Source organism: Jaculus jaculus, chromosome 19 (genome assembly GCF_020740685.1).
Source record: "Jaculus jaculus isolate mJacJac1 chromosome 19, mJacJac1.mat.Y.cur, whole genome shotgun sequence".
Classification (NCBI taxonomy): Eukaryota; Metazoa; Chordata; class Mammalia; order Rodentia; family Dipodidae; genus Jaculus; species Jaculus jaculus.
This window is the reverse complement of record NC_059120.1, coordinates 29,701,198-29,715,304: the sequence shown is the minus strand read 5'-3', so window position 1 is coordinate 29,715,304 and position 14,107 is coordinate 29,701,198. Positions and strand designations below refer to the sequence as shown.

At 39.6% G+C, this 14,107-nt stretch overlaps 1 protein-coding gene across 3 annotated transcripts in view; it reads right to left on the bottom strand.

Moving 5' to 3' along the window:
- Positions 1-14,107, bottom strand: part of Agl (amylo-alpha-1, 6-glucosidase, 4-alpha-glucanotransferase) — an 80,765-nt gene that overhangs the window by 30,461 nt on the left and 36,197 nt on the right. For all 3 annotated transcript variants that reach the window (XM_004663950.2, XM_045137975.1, XM_045137976.1), the window contains 10 exons: positions 13,265-13,404; positions 9,627-9,814; positions 6,581-6,704; positions 5,233-5,396; positions 4,385-4,486; positions 4,126-4,281; positions 3,860-4,010; positions 1,998-2,122; positions 1,798-1,910; positions 1,554-1,688 (listed from right to left, as the gene is read on the bottom strand). In XM_004663950.2, coding sequence (XP_004664007.2) covers positions 1,554-1,688; positions 1,798-1,910; positions 1,998-2,122; positions 3,860-4,010; positions 4,126-4,281; positions 4,385-4,486; positions 5,233-5,396; positions 6,581-6,704; positions 9,627-9,814; positions 13,265-13,404 — 1,398 coding nt within the window. The remainder of the gene's footprint in view (positions 1-1,553; positions 1,689-1,797; positions 1,911-1,997; positions 2,123-3,859; positions 4,011-4,125; positions 4,282-4,384; positions 4,487-5,232; positions 5,397-6,580; positions 6,705-9,626; positions 9,815-13,264; positions 13,405-14,107) is intronic.

The following is a 14,107-nucleotide window of genomic DNA, read 5'->3' as shown; positions in this document are numbered from 1 at the left end:
ACTTTTAAAATCTTTTCCATTTAAACTTAGGGTTTTCCTTCCTTTATCATCTTTTTAAAAAAATATTTTATTTACTTATGAGAGAGAGAAAATTGATAGTCTAGATGCATGTACCACTTTGTATATCTAGCTTTACATGGGTACTGGGGAACTGAACAGAGGCTGTCAGGCTTTTCAAGCAATGACCTTAAATCACTGAGCCCTTTTTCCAGCCCTCCTTCATATATTTTTTTTAAAATTTTTATTTATTTGAGAGCGAAAGACACAGAGAGAAAGACAGATAGAGGGAGAGAGAGAGAATGGGCGCGCCAGGGCTTCCAGTCTCTGCAAACGAACTCCAGACACGTGTGCCCCCTTGTGCATCTGGATAACGTGGGACCTGGGGAACCGAGCCTAGAACCGGGGTCCTTAGGCTTCACAGGCAAGCGCTTAACTGCTAAGCCATCTCTCCAGCCCCATATTGTTTGTTTTTAAGAGGTAGGGTCTCACTGTAGCCCAGGCTGGCCTGTAATTTACTATGTAGTCTTGGGATGGCCTCAAACTCATGGGCATCCTCCTACCTCTGCTTCCCAAGTGCTGGGATTAAAGGTGTGTGTCACCATGCCAGGCCTCCTTCATCTTCTTTTGTGTGTGGTATATGTGTTTGGTTGCATGTGTGTATGAATCTATGTCTTCCTCCATTTCTTACCACCTCTTTTGTTGGTTTTGTTTTTTCAAGGTAGGGTCTTACTCTATCTAGCCCAGGCTGACGGGAACTCATGGTGATCCTCCCACCTCTGCCTCTCAAGTGCTGGGATTAAAGATGTGCACCACAACACCCAGCTTTTTATATGTATGTGTACACACACATACATACATTTTTGTTGTTTGTTTTTTGAGGTAGGGTCTTGCTCTGGCTCAGGCTGACCTAGAATTCACTATGTATTCTCAGAGTGGCCTCAAACTCACAGTGATCCTCCTACTTCTGCCTCCCGAGTGCTGGGATTAAAGGTGTGTGCCACCATACCTGGCCCAGCTTTATATATTTTTTAACTCTTTAAAATGTATTTATTTATTTATGAGCAGAGAAAGGAAGGAAGGAAGGAAGGAAGGAAGGAAAGAAGGAAGCGAAAGAGAGAGGAAGGGAGAAGGGAGGGAGGGAGGGAGGGAGAAAGGATGGGTACATTAGAGCCTGTTGTAACTGCTAAAGAATTCCAGATACATGTGCCACTTTGTGCATCTGGCTTTACATGAGTACTGGAGAACTGACCCAGGCCATTAGGCTTTGCAAACATGCATTTTTAACTAGTGAATCATCTCCCTAGTCCCAAATTCTCACAATTCTTCATAAGACTCACTACAATTATATCTTTGGGTAACTTGTCCAAGGTCTTACTGTTTTTGCCTTCCCCTCCTTTTGCTTTTTGAAACAGGGTTTCAAAATGAAATGATAACAAAGCTGATGCTCACTGTGCTTTGAGCAGCAAGGAGATGGAAGATCCAAATCTGCTCTCTCATCAGCAGTGCTAGCTCACTCGTTGTGTAAGTAGCACATCGGTACAAGGAATACTTACGAAGCAAAAGGGACTTTAAGTATAGGATCAGAGTTGTCAACAGCAAGGCTCCCAGATTTGAAATGAGGACTGAACTGTGTCAGATGACTACGAAGAATCCCAACAGCGACTTGTGCATGTGGATCAAGGCTAACTCTAGGTAATTGATAAAAAAAAAATTGTTAAAATTTTAGTTTACTCAAAGTTAACAGGATATACAAGCTATTCTAAATATAAATCAACCCTTTGAGTCCATTTAACATACCTGAATATGATGACACTTCCTGGAGATAAATTTTCAAATTCTATCTCTTGAATATATTCATTGGGCCCTTTTGTGGCAACTCCAGCTTGTTTAACAACTTTACTTTCATTAAGCTTGGAAAAAAATATAGAAAACTTATTCAAAGAATTTTATTGTCTTTAAAATACTAAACAAAGTGAAGAGACCAGAGACTGCAATACCTGTATGTGTTCTCTAACTTCTACTGTGATGTTCGGCATTCCGTTAATTGAGTTCTCATCCTTCCTGTAAGGCTTTGTGTTTCTCTCAATAGTTCTAGCTTCAAGAACTACTTCTTCAATTTTGCCTTGTCATAGATAAAAATTTAACAAAAATTATTCCAGCACACAATCAAACTTAAAATACTTAACAATACTATAGAATCTTCAAAAGAAGTCAACACTAACATAAAATATGAAACACAATGACAATCACAATTATGTAGACTGAAAAATGTTCTGAGAATGCTCAATGATGAAAACCTGAGATAATATTGCACACTGACTGAGTTTTGCAAAAGTATCTATGGGGTTGGGAGTACAGGTAGTGGCAGAATGTGTGTTTGGTATGAATGATGCCTTGGGTTTAGTAGTCAGCACCAAAAAAAAAAACCTAAACAAAAAAACAAATTAACTAACAATTAGCATTAGCAAAGACCAGACAAGAATTCTGATTATAAGTTAATCAAAAGTTAAATAAAGTAGTGAATACTGAAAACTGAAATTGTTCAGCTTCATAATTTTTCATAATTGGTGCTATGAATATAGCAAACATATAGAATATGATGATGTTTATGAGACTTTTCATTCAATTACAAATGATAAGCTACTGCTTGCCCAAGAGTAAGCCATGTAAAATATAGACATTAGAAAAGAATAAAAAAACAATCAGGACAGATCTCAAGGACATATAATTGTCAAAAGAGAGAGGTAGGGCTAGAGAGGTGGCTTAGTGGTTAAGACATTTGCCTGCCAAGCTTAAGGACGCATATTTGACTCTCCAGGTCCCACATAAGCCAGACATTCAAGGAGACACAAGTGTGGAAGGTCACATGTGCAAGGTGGCACATGTGTATCAGGAGCTTGATAGCAGTGGTGGCACTGGTATGCCAATTCTCTCTCTCTCATTAAAAAAAAAAAAATTAGGGGCTGGAGAGATGGCTTAGCAGTTAAGGCACTTGCTTACAAAACCAAAGGACCCAGGTTCAATTCTCCAGGACCCACATAAGCCAGCTGCACATGGTGGTGCATGCATTTGGAATTTATTTACAGTGATTCGAGGCCCTGGCACTCCCATTTATTCTTGCTCTCTCTCTCAAATAAAAATAAATTTTTTTAAATTATAAAAAAATAGAGACATAGACTATAATTGCTATAACATTTAATACAGTAAAATTCATCTGTCTGTCTGTCTGTCTATCTACCTACCTACCAACCAACCAACCAACCAACCAACCAACCAACCAACCAACCAATTATCTAAGGAAGTAAAACTACTCGGGGAATAGCAAAAATATCTATTTGGCTAGATAGTGGTTTGACAGAGGGATGGGAGAGTAGATGAAGATAGGCTATGAAAAGTCATACATATTGTTAGAATATTGTTCACTTTTGCTTTTGTTTTTAAAGTTAGGTTCTCACTCTACCCCAGGCTGACTTGGAGTTCATTATGTAGTCTCAGGCTGGTCTTGAACTCACAGTGATCCTCCTACCTTTACCTCCTGAGCATTGGCATTAAAGGCATACATTACCACACCCAGCTCATTTTTAATGTATATGTATGATAAGTATATATAAACAAAAATGTAGATGTTATCCATAGTATAAGAGAAACATGACATATAAATATGGAAAAGGGGAATGTATTAAGATATTATACACACACACACATACACACACACACATATAATTTAACAATTGGGAGTATTTTGTCCAGATTTTGTTTTATGCAGTAAAAAACATAACCTTAAATTCTACCTTTTCTCACTTCACTCACACTTGTACTAGTTCACATGCCATGTGAAGACAATTTTTGATGGCATTACCAGGGATGCACATTTGAGGTACTTCCTTGCTGTAAAATGAAGTTTTAGGATTCCTGAAAGCAGTTCGAGATACAGCCACCACAGACTGATGGGTGCTTGGACAGTGTCTCGTTACTGCCACTATGTCTTCGTCCACCTGATCCACATACACCTGGGAGAGCAAAAGAGCAACTCGCTTAGAGCTTAGGTGACACTAGTACTCAGGATGGAAAGCCTGCCTTTGAAGTTGACAGTTCAGAAAGAATTTACAAAATGTAAAATCTTGCCTGAATGAAACCCTTGGCTCCAAGCTCCTGATGAAGTTTATTGATGGCACGCCTGGCTGCAATAATCCCGCTCTGGAAGCTGACGTCGCCTGTATTAGACGGCAATGCTCCAGGGTTCCACTTGGTATACAACCGTTCTTCAGCAACCACAGATATCTAGAGAAAGGTAAGCTTTTTTCAGGCACACACTTTAATTACAATGAGACCTTTTGATAAAAATAATCAAAGTGGGTGGCCATGTGGACTTGAGGAAACCAACCTGGTGAGGCACTAATTCATCATAGCCCCGTGTGCTTCCACTGGCACAGCATGCCATGGAAACGATCGTGGAACTTGGAAGAGCATCATAGGTTGATCTGTGCTAGAAAACCACAAAACAAGAATTCACTTTGGGAGGTGAAGGCAGGATGATCAGCCATTCAAAGTCATCCTTAGCTACACAGAGTTTGGGGCCAGCCTGGGCTACTTGAGACAAATAATGGATTTCAATTACAAATACAAGATACTACTTGTAAGTATGTGACTATTACTGTCATCAAGTATCAGAGAACTAAATACCAAAGCAGTAAAGCAAGTCAATATTAAAAGTGGATTGGAAAAAAGAAAAAGAGGGCTGGAGAGATGGCTTAGCAGTTAAGCACTTGCCTGGGAAGTCTAAGGACCCCAGTTCGAGACTCAATTCTCCAGGACCCACATTAGCCAGATGCACAAGGGGGCGCACGCGTCTGGAGTTCATTTGCAGTGGCTGGAAGCCCTGGCGCACCCTTTCTCTCCCTCTCCCCTCTCCCTCTCTCTCTCTATATATATCTGCTTTCTCTCTCTGTCACTCTCAAATAAAGAAATAAAAATGAACAAAAAAAATTAAAAAGAAAAAGAAATGGATTGGGGCTGGAAAGATTGCTCAATGGTTAAAGGCACTTGCTTCCAAAGCCTGATGGCCTGGATTCAATTTTCCAAAGCTCACATAAAGCCAAATTCAAAATGTGGTGCATGCATCTGGACTTCATTTGCAGTGGCAAGAGACCCTGGAACACCACACACATTCTCTCTGAAATAAATTAATAGAAATCTTTTAAAAAAAAAGAAAAGGAATAGATTGATGCTTACCACAATTGGACATTCATTATCATGGGTAATGTCCATAAACAGGGCATGTGCGATAGCTGGCATCAAAGGTCTCAAACAGGGCTGAACAAAGGATCCAACAGGTTCTCCTCCATATCGGTAAACTAGTCTTCCCTCTTCGTGGCTGTTGTACGCACTCATGGCCTCTGCACAGCATTACAGATTTGTTGAACAGTGCAGTGTCCAGGAGCTAGATTCTTATGACTGACTTAGAACATATCAACTCTTCAGAAATTTCACACCTTTACGTAATTACGCAAATACCTGAAAAGTTTAGGTAACCAAAGACATCTTCCTACAACTTAACTGGAAAAACAGTTTATATACAAAAAAAAGAAAACAATAGTTGTTCAGTGGAATGTCAATTATACCAAATCTGTGGAGAAGTATCTCAGGATTACATCAAATATCTAGGTAGGATATAAAAAACAGATTTGTATATTTTCAAAATATACAAATAAAAAGCTGAGCATGGTGGCTCATGCCTCTAATCCCAGTACCTGGGAGGCTGAGGTAGAACTGTCATGAGTTTGAGGCCTACCTGGGCTACAGAGTGAGTTCCAGGTTAGCCTGGGCTACAGTGAGACCCTGCTTCAAAACAAAACTAACAAACAAAAGCCCCCAATAATGCTGTGATGAAATCATTAGTCAGAAGTTTCCCCAAGGATTCTGCCCTGCTTGGCTCCCTCTGCTGAAGCCTGATGATTTTGTTCTCTTCTTTCCCGTCCTTGTGTGTAGGCAGAAAAATTCCCTCCCCTCCCTCCCTCCCTCCCTCCACAGCAAGGTTGAGTTGTGTATTATTTTTGTGTTGTTTCTATTGTTCTGAAATTAAAGTATGCAAAATAAATAAGATGTAGTTTTATACAAACACATACAACAAATAAGGTTCTGTCTGTGCATCTTCAGTCACCACACTGGTTGGTCTGTCTTCCCTTTCCCTTTCCCTTTTCTTTTCTTTCCTTTGAGACAGAGGCTGATTATATAGCCCAGGCTACTCAAGGACTTACTATGTATCCCAGAAGGCAGGCCTCAAACTTGTGATCATCTTGCCTCTTCTCCTAAATGGGGGGATTACAGGTGTATGTCACCACGTCTGGCCTCACTGTTCTTTCAATTTGAAATAAAGTATCTTATTGTAAAGTAAAATGTTTTATTGATAAAAGCAGATTCAGTTATACTTGAATCAAGAAATTTCCTATAGACCATTTACAATTAATATTGCAGTGTTAAAAATTATCAAGCATTGCATATAAAGCTGTAACATACTTTACATTCCTTAAACAAAAGCTAAACTTTCAGATAGGAAATAGATTTCAACAGGCCTACCTACCTCTTATTAAGGAACTAATGCCCAGTCTAGTAACAAAGACATTGTCCAGGTCCTCACTTCCCGTGAACAGCTCGGCTACCACATATAAGTTGGGCTGTAATTTCCTAGCAGCATCCAACATGTACTGCAAAAAGCATAGTCACAAATATAAAAAAAAGAAAAAAAAAGCCAAGATGGGGAGGAGGCATGACTAGATATAGATATAAGATAGGTAGCAAGACAAAATGAAAATTATGAAAGAATTTCAAAATAAATTGTGTTGTACTTATGTAAGAAAACACTGCACAGATCAATGTATACAAGGAGCCAGAGGGTTTTGAGTACCACAGAAAAACATATCAGATTTTATAAAGACATGAGGATACAAGACAAGGGAAGGAAAAAAGAAAAAGAAAAACATTAGTGTCATTAAAAGTATAAGTCAAAACTCAGTAATTTTGTCAATCATCCTCCCTATTTTATTTGTTTTGAATGCCTCTCATAGGATGGTTAATTTCCAGCCAGCTGATTTAAATCATCACTGATAATTCCCTGCTGGTGAATTATTTAGCTGTTGAAAAGACTGCATTTGGCTGGCCAAACTAAAGACTGCAGATAAAATAAACTTTTAAAGTCTAACACCTTACAATTTCCAGTTGTGTGATTTATGTGTGCTATCTAGAAGCAATCAAAAAATACTGGCTGATAATCAGAAATTAGTTTGCTTCCAATATTTTTAAAGTAATATTTGCAAAAAGATTAGTAAAATATCTGAAATTCAATCAGCTGACAAGTACAACCCTAGAGAATTTTATAGTTTAAATTTTAAAAAAATACTTTAATTTATTGGGCAGTAGGGATGGCTTAGCTGCTACAGAATTTGCCTGCAAAGCCAAAGGACCCAGATTCGATTACCTAGGACCCACGTTAGCCAGATGCACAAGAGGGTGCACATCTACAGTTCGTATACAGTGACTGGAGGCCCTGGCATGCCTATTCTTTTCCCCACCTCCCCCTCCTTCTTTCTGTCAAATGAAAATAAATAAATAGATATTTACTTATTTATTTATTCCTGCAAGCAGGAAGACATAGAAGACAGACACACAGAATGGGTGCACCAGGGCCTCCAGCCACTGCAAACATACTCCAGATGCATATGCCACTTTATAAGTCTGGTTTTACATGGGTACTGGGGAACTGAACCCATGTCATCAGAGTTTGCAAGCAAGCACTTTATCTGCTAAGCCATCTCTTCACCTTTACAATTTAAAATTTAACATAATGTTTTAATATATTTTTATTTATTTGTGGGGCTGGAGAGATGGCTTAGTGGTTAAGGCACCTGCCTGCAAAGCCTAAGGACCCTGGTTCAATTCCCCAGGTCCCATGTAAGCCAGATGCACATGGAGGCCCATGTATCTGGAGTTTGTCTGCAGTGGCTAGAGGCCTTGGCGTGCCCATTCTCACTCACTCTCTCTCCCCACCCCCATCTTTCTGTCTCTTAATAAATGAAAAATTTAAAAAAATTATTTATTTGCAAGGAGAGAGAAAAGAGTGGTACATTAGGGCCTCTTGCCACTGTAAATGAACTCCAGATGCATGTACCACTTTGTGCATCTGCTATATGTGGGTACTGGGGAATTGAACTTGGGCCATCAGGCTTTGCAATCAAGTCCCTTTAACCACTTATCCATCTCTCCAGACCAACATAATATTTTAACATTGTTACAAGTATGCTTTTTTTTTTTTTCCTTTTTGTTGTTGTTATTGTTGCTAAAAGAAAGGCACAATTAAAAGGAGACCCTCTGCCACTGTCTGGAGCTAAACAATGTTCTACCAGCCCGACTAATGCTTGTCATTAAATCCCTCCAAATCAAAGCCAATTTTCATCACAGGCCTCAAAATAGATATTTTAATACTACAAACTTAGAAATAAATCTTTATATAACACATATTTATATGGAATACCAGGTTACCCCTAGAAACCACCCAAGATTTATAAGCAGGGTGAAAGTTATGTGTTTATTTCTCAAGTTGAATTAGGTAGAAGATAGCACTATAAATATTAAGTGCTTAAATGTTCAAAAATCCCCCAAATGGATGTTATGTTTACATTACATTTCTAAAGATGATTAAGAACTTGAATCAGGGCTGGAGAGATTGCTTAGAAGTTAAAGGGATTAGCTTGTAGTCTGCTGGCCCAGGTTCAAATCCCTAGTAGCTATGTGAAGCCAGATGCACAAAGTGTTCATTTGCAGTGGCAGGAAGTCTTGGCACACCCACATGCACTCTCTGCCTGCCTCTTTTTCTCTCAAATAAAAGTATTTTTTTACAAAGAAATTGAGTCAATGAGATCAAAACTAGTTTCAATATGCTACAGTGTTAATGTTTAAATGCTTCCCATAAGGGCTAGTTCAGCAATAGGGCATTTTCCTGAGAGAGCAGGTGCAAGAGCCTAGGTTGCACTCCAGTAAATAAAAAGCAAAACAAAACGGAGCTCTTTTTGGCTTTTCACCTTTCCTGAACTTCCAGGTCCTACTCTGGTAAGCCCCATCATCTCAGTATACCCAACCCCATGGGTGCTCTTTACCCTCCTGCCTTCCACATGACAAGAGCTCTCCACACTTTTCTTCTCTTAATCTAATAAAGTCTCTTTGAGTCTAAAAAAAAATTAAATAAGATAATCACTATAATGTGTGTTAAGACATTCAATGTTACACTGGCTATTAATATATATCTTGGAAATAACCTAAAATACAACAAATTCACATTTTATATCTTACCAATGAACAAGTTACAATGTATGTTACGAGAGAAAAATATTATCAAGTTCCTTAATTAAAATTTAAAAGTTAATTTGTTAAACCTTCCCATTCCACTATTCCATAGTAATTGTGTCAAATGAATTGTTAGAATTGGGTAAACTATGCAAAAGTGTTAAGTAATGCTACCAAATTAGTGCTGGTGTTCAGTTAGTAGCATGCTGCATGTATCTGCAGAGTGCTCTTCAGGAGTGCCGCTGAGGAACACTGTGCTTCTGTCAATGCAGACGAGCTGCGCGGTGTACCTCAGCAACGTGCAGTGGCGTGGAGTGGCAGTTATCCAGACGCACTCCCTGAAAGTAGGTTGCGGTGATTTCGGTGTATTTCTTCATGTGTGCCCAGAGATAAGGACAGTCTTCTGGTTTACTCCCATAGCGCAGTTTAACACTGTCGCCCCAGCAAATGAGTTCTCTCCTTAAGTAAACATTTGAACCTGTAAAAGATGCACAATGTAAGGATGTCAAGGGAACACTTGTTTTTATATTGTATTATTTCTGCCCCAAATGATGTGTTGGCTAAAATTTTGTCTATAATGGGAGTGAAGATGCAACTCTAGGGAAAGAGCATTTGTCTTGTAGCATAAGGCACTGGCTAAACAAATAAATGGCAAAAGCTAAAAGTTTTGAAAATTAAAATTGCCAGGTATAGTGGTGCTTGCCTTAATCCTAACACTTAGAGCCAGAGGTAGGAGGATCTCTGAGTTTGAGGCTAGTCTGAGACTACATAGTGAATACCAAGTCAGCCTGGGCTAGAGAGAGACCCAACCTTGAAAAAACAAAAAGAAAAAACAAAAACAATAAAATCTCACTTATTTTGCAAAAATCCTAGCTTATCGTCTCTTCTAAAAATGTGAGTTCAATTTCAAATCTTAAAGCTGTTTCTTAAGGAAAAACAGTAACAGTAATGTCATGAGCCCTTAAAAACTTTTGTTTGCTTTTTGACACACAGTTTTGCACAGAAGCCCAGGCTGGCCTTCAACTTGTGGTTCTCCTGCCTCTCCCTCAAATGCTGGGATTACAAGCATGTACAGCCAACCACACAGAGCCTTAAATCTCCATTTCACTTTTTTTTTTTTTTTAAAGGTATGAGCTACCATGCCTGGCTTGCTTTTTCTTTTTCCATTTAGAATGGCTAGAAAAGAGAAGGCAGAGCTGCTTTAAACCAAAACACTACACTTAAAAAAAAAAAAAAAGAAGAGAAAATTCAGGTGTGGTGGTGCATGTATTTAATCTCACTACTCAGGTGGCAGGGTAGGAGGATCACTGAGAATTCAGGCCAGCCTGGAACTACAGAGTGAGTTCTAGGTCAGCTAGGGTTACCTCACAAAAACAAAACAAACAAAATAATAGAAAATTTTCTAAATCAACTTTACTGGCACTAAAATAAACTAGGTTTGAAATGGTGAAAAAAAAATGTATAAACTGACTCCCTGCAAAATGTTTAAAAAAACTGGAGAAAAACAATGAGTTTCTAGTTTGCCTTCCAAATATCTTAATATAAACAATTTAAAAAAAAAACCAAATAATTCAGGCTGGAGAGGTGGCTTAGTGGTTATGCGCTTGCCTGTGAGGCCTAAGGACCCCGGTTCGAGGCTCAGTTCCCCAGAACTCAACGTTAGCCAGATGCGCAAGGGGGCACATGCGTCTGGAGTTTGTTTGCAGTGGCTGGAGGCCCTGGCACACCCATTCTCTTTCTCTCTGTCTGTTGCTCTCAAATAAATAAAAATAAACAAAAATTAAAAAAAAACAAGTAATATTTCTTTGGCTAATGAGGGAAAATATATCTCATGGCAATGTAATTTAACAAAAATTTCTATCATCTATCTGTCTATCTACCTATCTATCATCTATTTATTTGAAAGAGTGAGAAAATAGGTACATCAGGACCCTCTGCCACTGTAAACAAACTCCAGATGCATGTATCACTTTGTGCATATGGTTTTACAGGAGTACTGGGGAACTGAACCTGAGCATCACTTTGCAAGCAAGTGGCTTTTAGCTCTGAGCCATCCCTCCAGCCCCAACTTTTTTGTTTAATTTTCATTTTTATTTACTAATTAGCGACAGAGAGGGAGAGAGAGAGAGAGAGAGAGAGGGAGGGAGGGAGGGGGGGGGAGAATGGGCACACCAGGGCAAATGAACTCCAAATGCACGTGTATCTGGATTATGTGGGACCTGGAGAATCGAACCAGGGTCCTTGTGCTTCACAGGTATGTGCCTTAACCACTAAGCCATCTCTCCAGCCTTCACCTTCTTTTTAAAAACAGACTATTTTTTTTTCCAAATTAAAGCACATACAGACCTATAGTATATAGGACCGTAAAGAGAGCAAAGTGTTTTATTTCTCTACATTTCTTTATACCTAGCCTTGTTATGCCCAATTTTCGGCACCCCCAGTGACCACCAAGGAGAACCAAATAGGTATGCAAGGGCAAGGAGCTTTACTTCGGGCTAAAGTTTGGTCTCTTGACTTCACCACTGCAGTGGATCTGTACAAGAGTCCCGGCAGCAGGGGGCAGGTTTTTTATAGGGATTTGAACAAAGAAGTAGGGAATGGGTACATGATTGGTCACAGCAAGGGAGCTGGGTAACTAAGCAACAAGCAGCAATAACATTTGTATGTATTCCATTGGCTGAGACAGGGAGGTAGGAGGGACAAGTCTTTGGCCAGTCTCAGGTGTCCTGGGCAGGGGGCAGGGCAGCTGCCCCTTTGTTCCTTTGTTTAAGCTGAAACTTGTAACTTAGGCCCAACTAGGGTGGCACTCTACTGAAGCCTGTCATGGCATCATTCAGTTTCTGGGTCTTTCAGCCCAGAGAAATGTAGAAGTCACTTCCTTGCTCTGCTGTTAGCATACAAACAGGAGGCTCTGCAAATAGCAGGTAAACAAGAGGTTCTACTGGGATGAACAGCATTTCCTGGGGCCTGCCTTGTTGAGCCAACTCCTTAAAATAAGCGGGATTCCTGGTCACAGGCCTGCCTCGCACCCCTCCAGGTGGTGCTTCCTGTAACTGACTGACAGATTTGTTTTCAAGTTCCTTTTTTACTTTTATGGCTGTAACTGTCACAGGTAAACTGTGATTTATGGTTTAACTCCCATCCTGTTTTTTTTTCTTTTTTTAAAAAATTATTTATTAATTTGAGAGAGACAGACAGACAAAAAGGCAGAGAGAGAGAAAGAATGGGCATGCTAGGGTGTCCACCCACTGCAAATGAACTCCAGATGCATGTGCCACCTTGTGCATCTGGCTTATGTGGGTCCTGGGGAATTGAGCCTCAAACAGGGGTCCTTAGGCTTCACAGGCGAGTGCCTAACCGCTATGCCATCTCTCCAGCGCCCATCCTGTTTTTTTCTAACATCATGTGGTTATTTCCAATAAAAGCTGACTCTCCCAACAGTTCAGCGCTGCTGCCCCCTCCCCTCCCTACTTTTTCTTCTTTCTTTTTTACCCAATAAAACATTGCCTCACATTCTGCGAGTTGATGGTCTTACTTGTGTGACATGGGACCCCATAACAGGATAAGCACTAGGAGCTAGTTGGCTTGAGAAAAGGACAGGCACAGAAGGAAGGCAAAGAAGGGAGATAAATCTCTTCCTTTGTGTCAGTTCCTTCTCTTTTCTCAGAAGCCAGTACACTTCCCCCATCTCTGGTGAAAGTTTAAAAACCACAAGCCTGGCACAGGAAAAAAAAAAAAAAAGTCAACAAAGCATCATATATTTGAACTTTCATTAAACTCTCGTTTCTTTTTTTTAATTTTTTATTAGCATTTTCCATGATTATAAAAAAAATCCCATGGTAATCCCCCCCCCACACTTTCCCCTTTGAAATTCCATTCTCCATCATCTCTTCTTTCATTATTTGCAGGGAAGTCAAAAGTCACAAACCTGGTTCAGCAAAGTTTCGAAGGGGATCATCTCCCATCACCCACCCATTGTGTGCCATCAGGAAGCAAGCCTTATCCGGGAGGTGGATTATAGACTCCTCTGTGGACAAGGGCATTTCTCCAAATGGGAAAGTAAAATACCTTCAGAGAGACAAAATTAAATCCATACAGAAACTCCTTGAAGGGAATTTGAATTGGCAACATTAAAAATTAAATTTCTCCCCTAGTGAGTAAAATATATAAAATTACTCTGACATCATTTACACAATTTAACTTTCAATATTGATGGAAGATTTTTGGTAGCCTTTTTGAGTAAATCAGGACATGAAGAATGAACAGTTAATACTGTGCCACAGAGGTTAACATCTTAAATTTTAAAATCCCCATACAATTCAAAACAATAATTGAGGTACTGTGGCTAATTTGCAAAGGCTTTTACTACCCTCTAATTGCCTTACTTGTGCTAAGTAAGAAGGTAAATGCCTGCTTGATTAGCACTGAATTCACTACTGCTAAGGGCTATAGTTTGAGTATAACCCCCTAGCACTTGCAAAGGTCATGAGATAAAGCCTTAATTCCTGTCTTTTTTGAAACAGAGTCTCTGTATGTAGTCCAGGCTATCTTGAACTCATGATGCACCTGCCTCTGCTTCCTGCTTGCTGGGATAACAGGAACAACTACCACATCAGGCTTGGAACCTTAAGTTGATGGTGGTGGTGGGAGGGGCTAGAGCCAGGTGTTTGGCTCACTGGGGCAGTACCCTGATGAATGGAATACTGTCTTTCTTCTGTGAGTGACTTCTTCATCTCAGGGACAGAAATAGTTATGATGGTAGGTGTTTAGA